Below are 15,453 nucleotides of genomic sequence, written 5' to 3'. Positions count from 1 at the left end.
AAAAATCCAACTTGTGTTTTATTGAAGTGGATTTTAATTCATTAGTTCGTTCAAATAGCTGCGAGTTTGTGTGGAGAGGTGATGTCATGTTATTCTTCTAGAGACCAGTCTCTCCATCTAAATCTAAATCTACTCGTCACCGTCATTAACTCTTTGTTTTGGCCGAACATAAGAAAACATCGTGTTGTGTGTTTAATATAAAAGCTGTAAGGACGAATCAGGACGTGTGAGTTTCTTCTCACGTTTCTCCGCCTCCGTCTTCTCTCTGTCGGCCATTCTCTTCTGTCCCACACAGCTCCGGAACCTCATCTCCCTCAGCATCGCCTGCACCTCCCTCATCTTCCTCTCCCGCTCCTCGTCGTCCTGCTCGGCCTCCGTGTCGTTCGTCGACGACCTGTTCGACATCTGAATGATGTCTGTGCAAAAGTCAAACCGTCATTAATCCATCAGCGACACTTTGTCTGTGAGTGGACGGTAATATAGTAACAGACCAAAACACGTATTAGTATATATCGTATTTATATAAAGTTGAGGTACCGTTTATATCCACTGTCAAGTTCTGGATGAACAGGAGGAGATCCTGCGCCCTCTGGTGTGTGCTGCTGGTACTGTTCTGCAGATCATCGACACGGCCGCTCGTCACTGACGCCTGAAAACAAACGGAGAGAAAAACCTGAGTGTGTGTGTGTGTTTGTGTGTGTCTGTGTGTGTGTCTGTGTGTGTGTGTGTGTGTGTACCTTGTCCTGCAGTTCATTAATGTCATCATTGATGTTCATGATCTCAGCGTCCAACATGTCGGCTCGACTCCTGCTCTCATCCAGAGAACTGTTGTAGTTCCTGATCGCCGCCTGGAATCATGGGAGAGAGTTCGATCAACAGTTGTGTTGTAGTTTGAGACAGAGTTACTGTGTGTGTGTGTGTGTGTGTGTGTGTGTGTGTGTGTGTGAGAGAGACTCACAGAGATGTCGTCCACAGACTTGTTGAGGGCGTTCAGCTGAGCCCAGGCCATGGAGCTGGCGTTGAGACTTTTCAGCTGAGCGGAGACGGAGCTGAAGTTGTTGCTCATCTTGTCCAGATCCTCCAACAGCACGATGACGCAGCTGTCACACGCTGCAGAGGAAACACACACACACACACACACACACACACACGGTGGAACGTCTCAGAGCTCATATCTGCAACAGTTCCTTCAATTCAATCAACACGCTCGTTAGTATCAGGCTCGTTAATCATCAGGTCGAGCTCTTTCCTGACTCGCGTCACGTCCTCGGTGAGAATCTGTTATTTCCCGTCAGGTGGTTTTACTCACGTTCACAGTGCATCCCGTGATGCTCCTCCACGAGAACACTGTTCTCCTGAGAGCAGACGTCACACTGCTTTCCCGTCATCCCGTCAGGACAGCGGCACTCTCCGGTCCGCGGGTCGCAGCGACCCCCCCGACACTCGCACTCTGAGGTGGGAGGGAGACGTCAGACGACAACGAGCAGGTTGTTGTCAAGCAGAGTTTTTTTTTAGTGTGTGAATAATCTGAATATGTCATTCACTCACTCTTGCATCCTTCAGCTCCGTAGTTCCAGAATCCAGGAGCGCACTGTCTGCACTGCGGCCCGTTGACTCCGGGCTGACAGGCGCACTGACCGTTCTGAGGGTCGCACGGCTGCACCAGAGCCGCCGAGGCCTCGCAGTCGCAGTGACGACAGCCAGAGCACGAGTCGAAGCCAAACGAGCCGTCCTGAGAAAAACGATCATGATTCGACAGTTTGTTTTAAAGGTCTGAATTCTTCAAGAAGAAAATAAAAAATCCTCAAGACTGACGGAGCTGGAACGAATCGTGCTTCAGAAAAAATAATGAGAGTAAACTAAACTTGAATTATCTCTATTCGCTGTGATTGTTTCTTTATTTCTTTTAGAGTCCACGGTGAATAAAGTGACGGAGCAAAAAGAAAAGAGAGATTCGACCTCTTCATTAACAACAGACACATTCTGGGATATTTGTGTTTTTGTGTTTTCTGATTCTCTTGAGCAGTAAAACTGTGAATATCCAGCAGAGTAAATCGTGCAGCTCTCACCTCGCAGCGGTCGCAGCGCGGCCCCGTGACTCCTGGTTTACAGCGACACTGTCCAGTGCGAGGGTCGCATGAGTCTGTGCCACACGGAGAACAGCTGCATTCTGGGACACATAAAGAAAGTGCGGAGATTTTAAACATCAGACTGTAACGGAATGAGGGAACGTCCTGATTGGACGTTTCTGATGAACTCACCAGTGCAGTTTTTGGCAGAGATGGCGTCGCCATAGTGACCGGGTGCACAGACGTCGCAGAGCGGTCCGGCCGTGTTGTGCATGCAGCTCAGACACTCTCCGGTCAGCGGGTGACAGTCGGTGAACAGCATGTTGGGGTCCGTGTTGCCGTGGCAATGACACGGCTGGCACCGACTGCCCAGCACCATGGGGTTGCCGTAGAAACCAGGGGCGCATCTGAGTGAGGAGGTCAAATTACGAAGCGAAAGATGTTTGTGAAAAATTCAAAGTTTTATAAAAAGGATAAAACTGTGCTGACGAGGTTTTTTACCTTTCACAGTTTGGTCCTGCGTAACCCGGCTCACACAGACACTGCATCCTGTCGCCCTTCTGCACACAGCCCTTCGCAAAACTACACACACACACACACACACACACACACACACACACAGTAGCAGGTTTGAACAGATAATCACGAGGTGAGAATGGAAGAAACCACGAGAGTAAACAGAACTGACTTGTTGGACGAGACCCTCAGTGGACAGGGACAGCTGGAGCAGGACACCGCCTGTCCGTCTACGCTATTGTTGCCAAGGAAACCGCCCTGACACTTCTCACAGTGGTCGCCCGCCGTGTTGTGTCGACAGTCCTGAGGGACGGACAGAAGACCGGACGGTGACTCATCCGTTTTTAAAAACAGAACCAAAGTTCGCTCGGGATGATTCTCACCTCACAGACTCCAGATCCGTCCAGACACCGGTCCGAGTGTCCGTTGCAGTTACAGGGGACACACTTCCCCAGGAACAGGCCGATGGTGTCTCTGTAGAAACCTGGAGCACATTTCTGCAGGGAGGAGAGGAAACAGCTGCCGTCACCGACTCTAACGATTCATCGACTCATGTCAGCATCAGAACACAGAGAAACATTTCAACTCTGAATGTGACGACTTCAAACTTTAATTCATTGAACTTGTTAACGTGATTCTTTGATCACAAACTTCTCCTGGATCCAGAACTAACTGGATCTGAGCCGCTCACCTGACACGAGTCTCCCAGGTAGTTGGCTGGACACATGCAGATCTCCACGTTGTTGGCATGGCGACCGGTGGGCAGGCTCTCAGCGCCCTCCAGCACGGCGCCGCGCAGCGACACGGAGTGAGCCGACTGGGAGTGGATGGCTCGGACCTGCAGCGACTCCAGACCGACCAGAACCATCATCAGCTCCTCCCGAGACACAGAGTTCCCCGTCTGAGCGTGACGGAAACTTCCCTGTGAGGAGGAGGAGGAGGAGGAGGAGGAAGATTATTACTCAGGATCAACGTCTGTACTGTGTAATGTCTCACATCAGCAGTAGGTGGCAGTGGAGAGGTTAAAGTCACATGACGTTACCTCGACCATGTGAACGATTCCCAGGTGAGGCTCCTCAGGTGAAGAGTACTCTCTCTCCATGAACACCAGGCTCATCTGGTTCCCCTGTGGACGAGCACGAGCACACACACACACACACACACACACACACACACACACACACACACACACACACACAAACTTATTTATAACACAGACAGGATCTGTTTCATCTTGATACTGGGTTACAGTGATACGATGCAGGTGTGTGTGTGTGTGTGTGTGTGTGTGTGTGTGTGTGAGTGTGTACCTTGAGGATGATGTCAGGTCTGGAGGATTCTACCGGCAGAGACAACACGTCCCCTCTCATGGTCTGAGTGTGGAGACGATACCTGAGGAAACCTCCGTAGGACGAGACCTGGAGGACGGAGGGTTCAGATGTAAGAGCGTCACACGATGTTCAGGGTCTGATAAAGTGTCGTGTTGGATTTAGTTTCATACGTTCAATATGAATCAAATGTGAATAAACATAAGAACTTTTCTCCAGCTCAGGTTCTGTGGACTGAGTCCAGGTCTCTTCTCCAGTTTCAGCTCAGAGCAACAGAACATTGAGGTTTAGAACAAACACTGACCTCAGGACAGTTTAATCTCATCATCCAGACAACAACAATATTCAGAGTCTCAGTTCTTCTCTGCGAAAACATCAAATATCTACATTTCTGTGCCGATGCGGGTTTTGGCAGAGACGACATCTGAAGTCGGTTTGTGAAGCGAAACAGGATGAGACCAAACATCCTCTGGGATCAAACCTCTCGTCTGAGCCTCCAGATAACATGTTTGTGCAGATGTTTGATAAAACTCCTGAAGACTTTCGTTCAGGCTCAACTTTGAATGTGTGAATGTTTGTGGATCTGGAAGTAAAGATTTACCGTCTCCACCTGTGAAGGTCTCACCTTGTCTCCCAGGTAAGTCTTTGGTGCGTGCCAGTGGAGATCCTGGTAGACGTCGGGTACGTCGCTGAGGTCGGCCTCCACCAGGTCCTGGCCGGGATACACCACCACCGGTACCTCCTGTCTGTCGGCTCCCAGCAGCACCCAGCCCACCATGTCCATGATCTGCAGCAGATGAACGAGTGAACGAGGGCAAAGCTCCAGCAGGACTCACCGACCGATGTGTTGTGGTGCGCACACTGTAACGACATCATCGAGCCAACACTACTTCTGACCTCAGTGCGTCTCTTGTCTGAGCTGCGGCATCGGTCCGTGGCTCCGAAGCAGAAGCAGCTGGTGCAGCCTTTCGGGTTCGTCGGGTCCAAGTGGAACGTACCAACCCTGCACTGATCACAGCGAGGACCCTGGACGTTCTCCTACAGGGGGAGGACACACAGCAGGTGAGGACGTGTGTGTTCATGTGTGTGTTCATGTGTGTGTGTGTGTGTGTGTCCCACCTTGCACAGACACTGTCCCGTGAAGGAGTCACACACTTCCTCCTCGGTTCCCGCCTCGTTGCAGTCACATGGCCTGCAGTTGGGGTAACCATAGAAACCAGGGGCACAGCGGTCACACTGACGCCCGACGATGTTGTTCTTACACCTGGAGGGAAAAACAGGAACAGTGTCAGTGATTGGTTGTGTGGTGGTTAGCACTGTCAGCAAGAAGGTTCTTGGTTTGAATCCCGGGGTTCACATGTTTCCTCCCACAGGTCAGAGACTCGACATCATCTGTCGGCCCTGTGATACGCTGGCGACCTGTCCGGGTGAACTCCGCCTCTCGCCAGCAGGGATTGGCTCCAGCTCGCACTCGAAGCACAAGTGACATCGCTGATGGACGTTTTGCTTGAGAATTAAAAACCGTGTGTGTGTGTGTGCGTGCGTGCGTGTGTGCGTGTGTGTGTGGTAATGCCAGCTGCTGGCAGCGTCTTGACTGATGAAAGCCTTTAGGCAGAGAAATAGTTTCAGCTTTACATCCTGGTCTTGTCGAGACAGAGCAGCCACATTCCTCCAGAGTGGTTCAGAGATCAGCAGTGAGCGCTCCGGTCTCTGCAGCGACGACTCGTCAGGATGAAGTAAAACACACGATTCATTTCAATGTGTTTCTGTGAAGTGATGTCGACGAGAGACGATCCTCCTGGAGTTCATTCAGTTCAAGAAGTTCAGTCTCTATCTGATGTCTTCAGCTCGTCCAGGCTCAGGTCCCAGAGGAGACCGGCTGAGTACAATATTCCAGACAGACGGACGAAGACAGACAGCTGCTGTGTTGTTGTTCTTCAGGAAAAGGGTCCCAAAGAGACAGGTCCCAAAGAGACAGGAACTGAAGAGACAGGAACTGAAGAGACAGGAACTAAAGAGACAGGTCCCAAAGAGACAGGTCCCAAAGAGACAGGAACTGAAGAGACAGGAACTAAAGAGACAGGTCCCAAAGAGACAGGAACTAAAGAGACAGGAACTAAAGAGACAGGAACTAAAGAGACAGGTCCCAAAGAGACAGGAACTAAAGAGACAGGAACTAAAGAGACAGGTCCCAAAGAGACAGGAACTAAAGAGACAGGAACTAAAGAGACAGGAACTAAAGAGACAGGAACTAAAGAGACAGGAACTAAAGAGACAGGTCCCAAAGAGACAGGAACTAAAGAGACAGGAACTAAAGAGACAGGTCCCAAAGAGACAGGAACTAAAGAGACAGGTCCCAAAGAGACAGGAACTAAAGAGACAGGAACTAAAGAGACAGGAACTAAAGAGACAGGAACTAAAGAGACAGGAACTAAAGAGACAGGTCCCAAAGAGACAGGAACTAAAGAGACAGGCACCAGAGAGACGCCCGACATGTGAGATGGAGCTGAATCCCATCTGAGCAGAGGGAACGTGAGGTGATGTTTGACTCTGAGTCTTTACCTGCACTGTCCACTCAGAGTGTCACAGCTGACGTCAGGGGAGTCGATGCCGGGCCGGGAGCAGTTGCAGACCTCACATCCCACCAGCGGGTGGCAGCCAAACGTCTGGGGCTCACACTGGGTGCACTCGGGCCGCAGCGTCCTCGGAGGACAGATGCAGTCGCCGGTCACAGGTTCACACAACCTGCTGCCACAGTTACAAGCTGCAGCAGAGACGAGAGGAAATCCATCAGAACCAAGTCTCTGATTGTTTCTTACTCTTCAGAAAAAAGACATTTCTTTGATTTTAACTTAAACCATCACAACATTTTCTTCAACTCTGTAAATTATTAATATCAGTTTGACATCGTTTTATTTCTTTCACCACGTTTTTAATTTGATTCATCTCAGTAAATTCAGTTCAAAAGCAAAAAGGACAGAAAGGATAAAACTGAATATCTGTTAAGTTACGAGTTTTATATTAGAAAACTGCCACTGATGATAAAATCACATAATGATCATAGAATCATAGAATAAAAGTTCCACTTTTCTAAGGAATTAAAGCTGCTTTCAGACAAACGCTGAACTTCGGCCATTTTCCAGAAACTTTCCAAAGGGCAACACAAATGTCCGAGTCGGTGACTTCCTGTCAGCCCCCTGGTCAAACGTCAGAGTGAGTCTCTGCTGCGTGATGAACTCCAGAAAATGTCCGGACCCTGTTTTCTGGATATTTTCCTTCATGTCTGAAAAGTAAAACTCACGTCTGCAGTTGGGGAATCCCCAGTAGCCCGTGGCGCACATGGAGCAGTCCCGGCCAATCACATTGGGTCTGCAGCGGCACTGACCGCCGAACGTGTCGCAGGTGTCGCTCTCTGCTCCGACCTCGTGACAAGCGCACGGCATCGCCCCGTTGTTGAAGAAGGCCGACAGCGACACGGCCGAGCCGAGACAGAACCTGGAGGCGGTGGCGGGACTGAGGTCGACGAGAGAGGAGGAGTCAGCAGACGACTTTTATTATGAAAGTGACGCGTGTGAAACCTGTGATAAGATACTGACTTGATGTAGAAACTGTTTTGGCCACAGTTGCTGATGAAGTCGTAGGATTTGTCCAGAGGCTCCTCGCTCAGGTAACTGGAGCTGTAGCTGGACTGAGGAACAACCAGCACGTAATCCTGCAAACACACACGTCAGGAGACGTTCAACATCTGGGGTCATACATGACGCTTTAACGTGTTCTAAATAAAACAGCTTCAACACTTATATTTCATTATTACTTTAGTTAACGTCTTCAGGACTCGACTGCACCAGAGAAACTGAAGCGTCTTTAAAAATGTACGAAGAAGTTTTATTGTGGAAATCATGAAACCATTTGAACGTACGTCGTCTTTACGCTAAAATAAAACAAAGTGCAGAAAAGAGTGGAGCGGGAACACGAACCAGCCACAGAGTCTTTCCTGCAGGGATCTGCACGGTGATGAAGACCTCGTGGTCGGTCACGTCCAGAATGATCTGGTTCTCTGAGATCAGGACGTTGCGGCAGCCGTACGCGTGCGGACAGAAGGAGGCGTTGGCGTGGCCTGGAGAGAAAAGCTTTATTTATTTATACGTTTGCTTTGTTTCACTGAATTTCTTCTGCAGCAGATTTTTATTCTCAGGACATCGTATGGATTCTGTGAGTGGGACGTCACCTTGCCAGATTCGTCCTCCGTTGATGTAGACCTGCACAGGATAGGTCGGGTGAAGAGGCTGGTGGTAGTGGAGGATGAAGACGTAACGTCCCAGGGTGTGGACACGAGTCGAGAACACTGCGGCATTCTGGAGGAGGAGACAAAGAAAAGAGTGAAATATCCAGATACGAGGGAAGAAATGAGAAATATCCAGAACGAAGTTTTTCTTTTTCATAATCTGATTAGTTTAGGATCAGATTAAGAAGAAGAAGAATCCTTGCTGTGCAGTTAGTCCTGAAATAATCTGTACCTGCAGAGAGTCCAGTCTGACGTGGTCGCTGCTGTCCACTCCGTGCAGAGGTGCGTCTCCTCCCGTCCAGGCCGGCTCGTCTCTCTGGCGGAGCGGCTGAGGAGGCGGAGCAGCGGCGTCCTGGACCGGCTCCTGCGTGGACGAGCTCTGTCCGTCCTTCAGGACCAGAGAGTCCGACGGCGTCCGGAAGCGCGAGGGGGCGCAGGAGGACCTGAGGCCAGAGCAGCGAGAGGCGATGAGTCAGACACTTCTTCTTCTTCATGTTGGATTTAAGTTCAAACAGGCGGCGAGACTGTACCTGTCAGGTGAGAACTGTCCGTTGGTGCTGATGCAGTGAATCTTTGGTTCAACCAGCTCCATGGTGAACTGGTCTTCAGGCACCAGGACGATGTTGTGCTGCAGGTGAGGAGACAGATCGATCAACTTTAAACAATCAATTAAATCACCCATCAAAACATTCATTCATTCAATTAGAAATGAAATGTTGTTGTTGAGATTTAAAGGTTTAAACTCAAAGCTAATGTGTACATGCACATGATTATCACGTGTGATTATCACGTGTGATTATCACGTGTGATTATCACGTGTGATTATCATGCACTAAACATGTGATGTAATATCATGTGAGTTTATTGTATCAACAAAACTACATTTTTATATATTTCAGGGGGAAAAAAATATTTATTTTATTCTCTCATGCGTCGGAGAACAAGTTTAAAGTGAGATCATCATCATGTGACCTTCGGGAGAGATCATGTGACCCGGGTCTCACCAGGAAGAAGCTGGCTCGGTCAGAGATGAGCTGGACCTCAGCGTTGGCGGGAAGAGAGAAGACGGCCACTCGGTTCTGTGCATCGATGGCAACGACTCGACACAGGAAGCTGCACGCACACACACACACACAGACACGCACACAGACACACACACACACACACACACACACACACACACACACACACACTGTGATTAAGACGTGTTGACAGTAAACTGTGAAGCAGCTGAGTCCACAACAAACCACGGACTCGTCTCTTCACCTGCACAGAGGACGACAGAACCCCGGGTCGGGTGTCCACACTCTAATCTACAGTTTCATGTCAAATATATTAAATCATCATTTATTAGGTAAAAACACAAGGATCCAATTTCATAAAAGCATAAACGACAATTAGTTATTTCCACTGAAAACAAATCCAACTTCTTTAATCATGTTCTGCTCCATAAAACCTGAAGTTCCCTTCAAAGTAATGTGTGTACCTGTATTTGCAGTGCAGCAGGGTGACACTGTGCTGGTGCGTTCGGGATCCCGGTGCGTTCACGACCACAGACAGAGTCTGGGGCAGTTCTTCTTCGCTGGAATATTCCACCACCAGGACGTGTTCCCCCGGAGACGAGAGGCGGCCGCGCAGCTCCACGTTGATCTGCAGCGCAAAGACGCGTATTCATTAAATGTCATGTTGCAGGTTTGAACCTCGTCGATCAATGTCCCTGTTCACACGCTCACATCATAGCCGCTGCACACCGCCATGTCCGGGTGGCGTGGGGTGACCCGCTCAGTTGGGCAGGGGCGGGGCAGGTGGTTGTCGCTGCGGCAGCTGGCGTCGTTGCCAGAGATGGAGGGGAAGGAGTCCAGAGAGAGATACCTGTACTGCAGACAGCTGGAGAGACAGACAGACAGAGAGACAGACAGAGAGACAGACAGAGAGACAGACAGACAGACAGAGAGAGAGAGAGAGAGAGGTTTAAAGTGAACATCGTGGGTCAAAGTTCAGTATCCATTGTCACAGGAAGTAACTTCACACAAAGTGAACAGGAGGTGAGGGTTTGACACCGACTGTGCCCTCCAGCTGAGCATTGAGACACGTGGAGCGTCTGGTGTGTGTATTTACTTGTGGTCGGCGTCGGGGGCGGAGCTGTAGGTGCAGGGTTCTGTGACCTTGATCTGCAGGATGGGAGCTTCGTAGTAGGCGCTGGGCAACAGGACCAAATAATCCTGAGGGTCAGACAGAGTGTGAGCAGAGCGACTGTGACCCGACAACAAACACGATGAATCAAACAAACAATCGTGTGTGTGTGTGTGTGTGTGTGTGTGTGTGTGTGTGTGTGTGTGTGTGTGTGTGTGTGTGTGTGTGTGTGTGTGTCTCACCAGCAGGATTCCCTCGGCCTCAATAACAACAGTCCAGGTTCCCGGGTTCAGGACAAACGGCTCCACAAAGTTATTCTGTGGAACGTTGACGAAGGTCGGCTCTGCACTCGGAGCGAAGACGATTTGTTTGGATTGTTCTGAACCTGCAAAACATCCACACACAATTTCAGAGTCAGAACTGAAACACAACACAGAGTCAGTGATACTACATCAGAAGTACAAAAACATAAGTAAGAAGCAGTAAAACTACTAGATTCTTTGGGGCTGAACCAGATGTGAGGGAGTAAAATATTTCAGATACTAGATTATCTTTGTTTTCATATCAGCAAAGAACAACAGTGATACTGATTATCTGCAGATTATTAAAGCTTTACACTCGACTTAATTCATTTTATAAAAAACTACAATATAATTGTATAAATACACAGAAATGTAACAAGAAGACTCGTCCGAGCTGTTTTTCTCCTGTGAGCGGGGGGGACGTACCTCTGCGGTTCACCTGATAGGCTGTTATTTTACCACTGGAGGTGTCGCCCTCAGAGTTTAAATATCTGAGGATGAAACGAGTCAGATAGACGTCGGCCTCGCTCACGTGAACCTGAAGCTTCACGGCCGTCTACAGGGCGAGCGGGGGAACGAGTGGGGAGAGGAAGAGGAGGAGAGGAAGAGGAGGAGAGGAAGAAACGAGAGACGTGAGTCCTCCGTCTTTAATTTGATCTGTGGCCCCTGAAGGTGAGAGAGGACAGAGCGAGGGCCGAGGGTCGAGGGCCGAGGGTCGAGAGCTGAGAGCCGAGAGCCGAGAGCCGCCACCATCAGTCGTTTAAAACGACCACCGACACTTTAACAAGTCACTGATCTCGTGCTTGTGAAGTTATGAAGTGAAACATCATCTTTGTGTGTAAAAAAAGTTTGTAAGTAGAGAAATAGTTTGTTCATATGTCAAAATGTTTTTTTAGCTTTAGAAATAGTTTGAACGAATATAAAAAGTTTCAGAAATATTTAAATATTATATATACATATTATATATTTATTATATATATATATTTAATGTATAAAAACGATTTGTTGATGTAAAATGTGTTGTTCAACATATTTAAAAACTTTTTCTACACACACACAAAACATGATGTATGAACCCCCCCCACCGTCTGTGTCCTCTGACAGACGAGGAAGAAAAGACAGAAGAAGTGGAGGAGAGAGAGTCCTCTTCCTCATCAGCCTGGAGTAGGTGATGAAAGATGAGGAAGAGGAGAAGCAGAACTCACAGTTACCACAGCGGTAGTTCCGGCCGTCCTCGATCACCGACACCCGGCCCAGAACATCAGAACCCCCCCTGTTGGCGTAACGCAGCACCACATGGAAGAGGTCTGGAGAGCCGACAGACACCGACACCAACACCTTGGACTGACGAGGGACCAGCGAGCAAGGCAGCAGGCAGGAAGAGGAAGTGGGAAGACAGGAGATGGAGACGGCGAGAGAGGGAGGGAAGAGATTGAAGAAGAGGAGGAGGTGTGAGATATTCAGTAATAAAGAGAAGAAGAAGAAGAAGAAGGAGGGAGGAAACAGACAAGGAGATGAGTGAAGAGGAGTCCAGAAAAGACAGGAAGAGAAACCACACCAAAATAAAAGAGCTTAGCACCATCACCTCCATCATCTTCGTCACATTCATCATCTTTTTAAACATCCACACATGCAGTCGAGGAGTGGGCGGAGCAACGAGGGGCCACAGTCACAAAAATAAACATACAGAAACCTGCAGAGTTTAACATGTTAATAAAAACATCATAACTTCCTTAATATTCAAAAAGTATTTAAAGTTTGTCTTCATCATGAAGAAATCCTCTCGTGGTTCAAAGATAAATGAGTTCCTACCTGGATCGGGGTCATCTGAGCGTAACCTCTCCAGCTGAAGTCCTTGAACTCCAGAGGGTCGTATCCGAACCTCACCGGCCGTCCGTCCAGCATGGTCCCCTCCTCGATCTCAAACCTCAGGTGGTGGAGGTCGGGGAAGTAGTGATCTGGACGAGGGCTGCAGGCAGAGTCACATCAGCGTCAGGTGAGAAGCAGAAACATCACTTCCTGTCAGGTGTCAGGTGCTGTTCAACTCACAGGTTACACTTCGCTCCCTCCACGTTGGGTCTGCAGCGACAGCGGCCGTTCCTCTCTCCGCACGATTGACCTGCTGCACCCCCGATGTCACACTGGCATCCTAGTACACACACAACACGTGAACACGACACGTGAACACAACACGTGAACATTGATTTCAGAAGAACTTGTTTTATTCTTCGTGCAGATGAACAAACCCTGGCAGCCGAAGTAGCTTTGCTCCTGCAGGTTGTAGAATCCATCTTTACAGGTGGAGCAGGTTCCGCTGCAGGCGTTTGGTTTACAGTGACACTGACCCGTTTCCTGTCGGAGACCAGAACAGGAAACACGGAGAAAACCTCAGCAGCGGTCGTCACATTGTTCATTCAATGGTGGCGACAACTGAATCAAACAATATGTTGTTTTAATTCATGTTAACCACAAATTCTGAAATCCAACATGAAAACTGCATCACAGAATTTTCATGTTCATTCATAGTCAATAAAAACAAACATTAATAAAGACAAACATTAATAAAGACAAACATTAATAAAAACAAACATTAATAAAAACAAACATTAATAAAGACAAACATTAATAAAGACAAACATTAATAAAAACAAACATTAATAAAGACAAACATTAATAAAGACAAACATTAATAAAAACAAACATTAATAAAGACAAACATTAATAAAAACAAACATTAATAAAAACAAACATTAATAAAGACAAACATTAATAAAAACAAACATTAATAAAGACAAACATTAATAAAGACAAACATTAATAAAAACAAACATTAATAAAAACAAACATTAATAAAGACAAACATTAAAATCAATGGACGGATGAACTCACCTGTGCACACTCTGCAACGCCACTGAGAGTCCCTGCAGTGTGACACTCACAGTCTGCAGGACGGAGCACACACACATTAGTTCATCTACTGCAGTGTGTGTGTGTGTGTGTGTGTGTGTGTGTGTGTGTGTGTGTGTGTGTGTGTGTGTGTGTGTGTGTGTCTTACTGGTGCACCCGTCAGGAGTGTCGTACGACAGGCTCCAGTACAGAGGTTTGCACTGGTCGCAGGCTGGACCCTCCACATTGTGACGACACTCACACTGACCCTGAGGGAAAAAACGATGAGTTCATTTCTGCTGCAAAAATCACGACTGACAGAAACAGGACGTCAGGGTGAAATCAAAATAGAACAGGAAGTAAAACTGGTTTGAAATATGATTTCAATGGAGGAACTGATGACACCTTTGTATTGAAAACTATTTTTACACCACAAGCAACAGATGGTTTGATCCATTTGTTCCAGTTTTGATCTTTTATTGAAGCCGCAGCTTCTGTCACAGCTCTTTGGTTTGTGAAATATTCAACAGACAAAGAAAATACTTACGACCGGAGGCTGCACCACGTACTGGACGGAGCCGGCAGGATGACAGGTACCAGCTTTAAAAACATCAGAGAGAATTAAAACAGAAATTCATTGATAAATAAAGAAAAGGTTGATATTGTGATGGACGCGGTCAGGGTGTGTGTGTGTGTGTGTGTGTGTGTGTGTTTACTCTGGCAGTTGGGGAAGCCGTAGGCACCGTGTGCACAGCTGTCACACCTCAGTCCGACCACGTTGGGCAGACACACACACTGTCCCGTCACCTGGTCACAGCTGGTGTAACGAGAGCCCTCTGCAGAGCACTGACAGGCTGCGACACAGTGACGCACTGTTAACTTTCTATTCATGGAGTTTAACTTTTCATTTGAGTTTGAAAGTCGAGCACATCTTTAGATTACATGCGACAGGACCAGCAGATAGACACACAGCACAGGTGCCTCCGAACTGTTTCTGAGTGCAGGGGCGTGTTTTTCACCAGGCGACTTACGGGTGCAGGCTGGGTAACCATAGTAACCGGGAGCACACTGCTCGCATGTGGCGCCGCTGTAGCTGGGCCGGCAGTGACAGTGACCTGAGGCGGTGCAGCTGGTGTCCAGAGAGGTGCGAGGATCGCAGGTGCACTCTGGGAAAATGAGAAGCGAGACACGTCATGACAAAATAAGACAAATAAAGTTCAACAAAGTTTCCAGTGGAAAACTTTCACCACTCCATTAGATTCCTGCTCACGAGCGGCTGAAGGTTTTAAAGAGTCATAACATCTTAAAGAGGCACTTTAACACTTCATGAGCGGGAAGTCAAGTGTGAGCGTGTGTGAGTCCAGATGTGTGAGTCCAGATGTGTGAGTCCAGATGTGTGAGTCCAGATGTAATATAGGGATATAAAGTTTTTTATCAGCAGGAACACATTCAAACTGACTGTCTCTCCACGTGCATGTGTCTGTGTGTGTGTGTGTGTGTGTGTCTGTGTGTGTGCATGTGCGTGTGTGTGTGTGTGTCTGTGTGTGTGCATGTGTGTGTGTGTGTGTTTGTGTGTGTGTGTGTGTGTGTGTGTACCTTGACAGTTGGGGTAGGAGTGGAATCCAGATCTGCACTGTTCACATCGAGGTCCCTGAAACTCTGGTTTGCACAAACAGCGACCTGACGCATCGCAGCCGTCAGGGAGAGAGCCGACCGCACTGCAACCACACACTGGGGGGGGGGGGGGGGGGGGGCAGAATATTATTTATTTGTTGAAACAAGTCTCGTATGAATGATTCTTTAGTTGTTGTTGTTTATTACGTTGGCAGAGCGGGTAGTTGAAGTATCCTGGTGCACAATGGTCGCACTGGTAACCCTGGAAACCTCTCCGGCACACGCTGTGACCCGTCACCAAGTCACATGACCCCTCCAGA

The 15,453-nt window shown here is 48.2% G+C and overlaps 1 protein-coding gene across 3 annotated transcripts in view; it reads right to left on the bottom strand.

Annotated features, from left to right (window-relative positions):
• lama5 (laminin, alpha 5) overlaps window positions 1-15,453 on the bottom strand; it is a 62,600-nt gene that overhangs the window by 10,582 nt on the left and 36,565 nt on the right. The window contains exons 13-52 of one of the 3 annotated variants that reach the window (XM_069526407.1): window positions 15,341-15,453; window positions 15,116-15,250; window positions 14,551-14,685; window positions 14,236-14,373; window positions 14,067-14,119; window positions 13,689-13,788; window positions 13,523-13,575; window positions 12,880-12,985; window positions 12,683-12,782; window positions 12,446-12,602; window positions 11,839-11,977; window positions 10,574-10,716; window positions 10,317-10,420; window positions 9,932-10,085; window positions 9,685-9,848; window positions 9,203-9,311; window positions 8,729-8,826; window positions 8,431-8,641; window positions 8,142-8,268; window positions 7,891-8,030; window positions 7,510-7,625; window positions 7,215-7,426; window positions 6,476-6,677; window positions 5,033-5,177; window positions 4,811-4,951; window positions 4,539-4,700; window positions 3,896-4,003; window positions 3,628-3,711; window positions 3,277-3,507; window positions 2,969-3,082; window positions 2,758-2,888; window positions 2,571-2,651; window positions 2,262-2,476; window positions 2,070-2,170; window positions 1,549-1,732; window positions 1,310-1,450; window positions 959-1,110; window positions 738-848; window positions 538-649; window positions 243-416 (exon numbers count right to left, since the gene is read on the bottom strand). The exon at window positions 15,341-15,453 is cut by the window's right edge and continues 25 nt beyond it. In XM_069526407.1, the coding sequence (XP_069382508.1) occupies window positions 243-416; window positions 538-649; window positions 738-848; window positions 959-1,110; window positions 1,310-1,450; window positions 1,549-1,732; window positions 2,070-2,170; window positions 2,262-2,476; window positions 2,571-2,651; window positions 2,758-2,888; window positions 2,969-3,082; window positions 3,277-3,507; window positions 3,628-3,711; window positions 3,896-4,003; window positions 4,539-4,700; window positions 4,811-4,951; window positions 5,033-5,177; window positions 6,476-6,677; window positions 7,215-7,426; window positions 7,510-7,625; window positions 7,891-8,030; window positions 8,142-8,268; window positions 8,431-8,641; window positions 8,729-8,826; window positions 9,203-9,311; window positions 9,685-9,848; window positions 9,932-10,085; window positions 10,317-10,420; window positions 10,574-10,716; window positions 11,839-11,977; window positions 12,446-12,602; window positions 12,683-12,782; window positions 12,880-12,985; window positions 13,523-13,575; window positions 13,689-13,788; window positions 14,067-14,119; window positions 14,236-14,373; window positions 14,551-14,685; window positions 15,116-15,250; window positions 15,341-15,453 (5,396 nt within the window). Of the gene's footprint in view, window positions 1-242; window positions 417-537; window positions 650-737; window positions 849-958; window positions 1,111-1,309; window positions 1,451-1,548; window positions 1,733-2,069; window positions 2,171-2,261; window positions 2,477-2,570; window positions 2,652-2,757; window positions 2,889-2,968; window positions 3,083-3,276; window positions 3,508-3,627; window positions 3,712-3,895; window positions 4,004-4,538; window positions 4,701-4,810; window positions 4,952-5,032; window positions 5,178-6,475; window positions 6,678-7,214; window positions 7,427-7,509; window positions 7,626-7,890; window positions 8,031-8,141; window positions 8,269-8,430; window positions 8,642-8,728; window positions 8,827-9,202; window positions 9,312-9,684; window positions 9,849-9,931; window positions 10,086-10,316; window positions 10,421-10,573; window positions 10,717-11,059; window positions 11,190-11,838; window positions 11,978-12,445; window positions 12,603-12,682; window positions 12,783-12,879; window positions 12,986-13,522; window positions 13,576-13,688; window positions 13,789-14,066; window positions 14,120-14,235; window positions 14,374-14,550; window positions 14,686-15,115; window positions 15,251-15,340 lie in introns of all 3 variants that reach the window. The other 2 variants (XM_069526408.1, XM_069526409.1) reach the window with 2 other exon arrangements.

The sequence above is a fragment of the Paralichthys olivaceus genome, chromosome 6 (assembly GCF_024713975.1).
Source record: "Paralichthys olivaceus isolate ysfri-2021 chromosome 6, ASM2471397v2, whole genome shotgun sequence".
Taxonomy (NCBI): Eukaryota; Metazoa; Chordata; class Actinopteri; order Pleuronectiformes; family Paralichthyidae; genus Paralichthys; species Paralichthys olivaceus.
The sequence above is the reverse complement of the archived record's forward strand: the minus strand, read 5'-3'. Positions and strand labels throughout refer to the sequence as shown.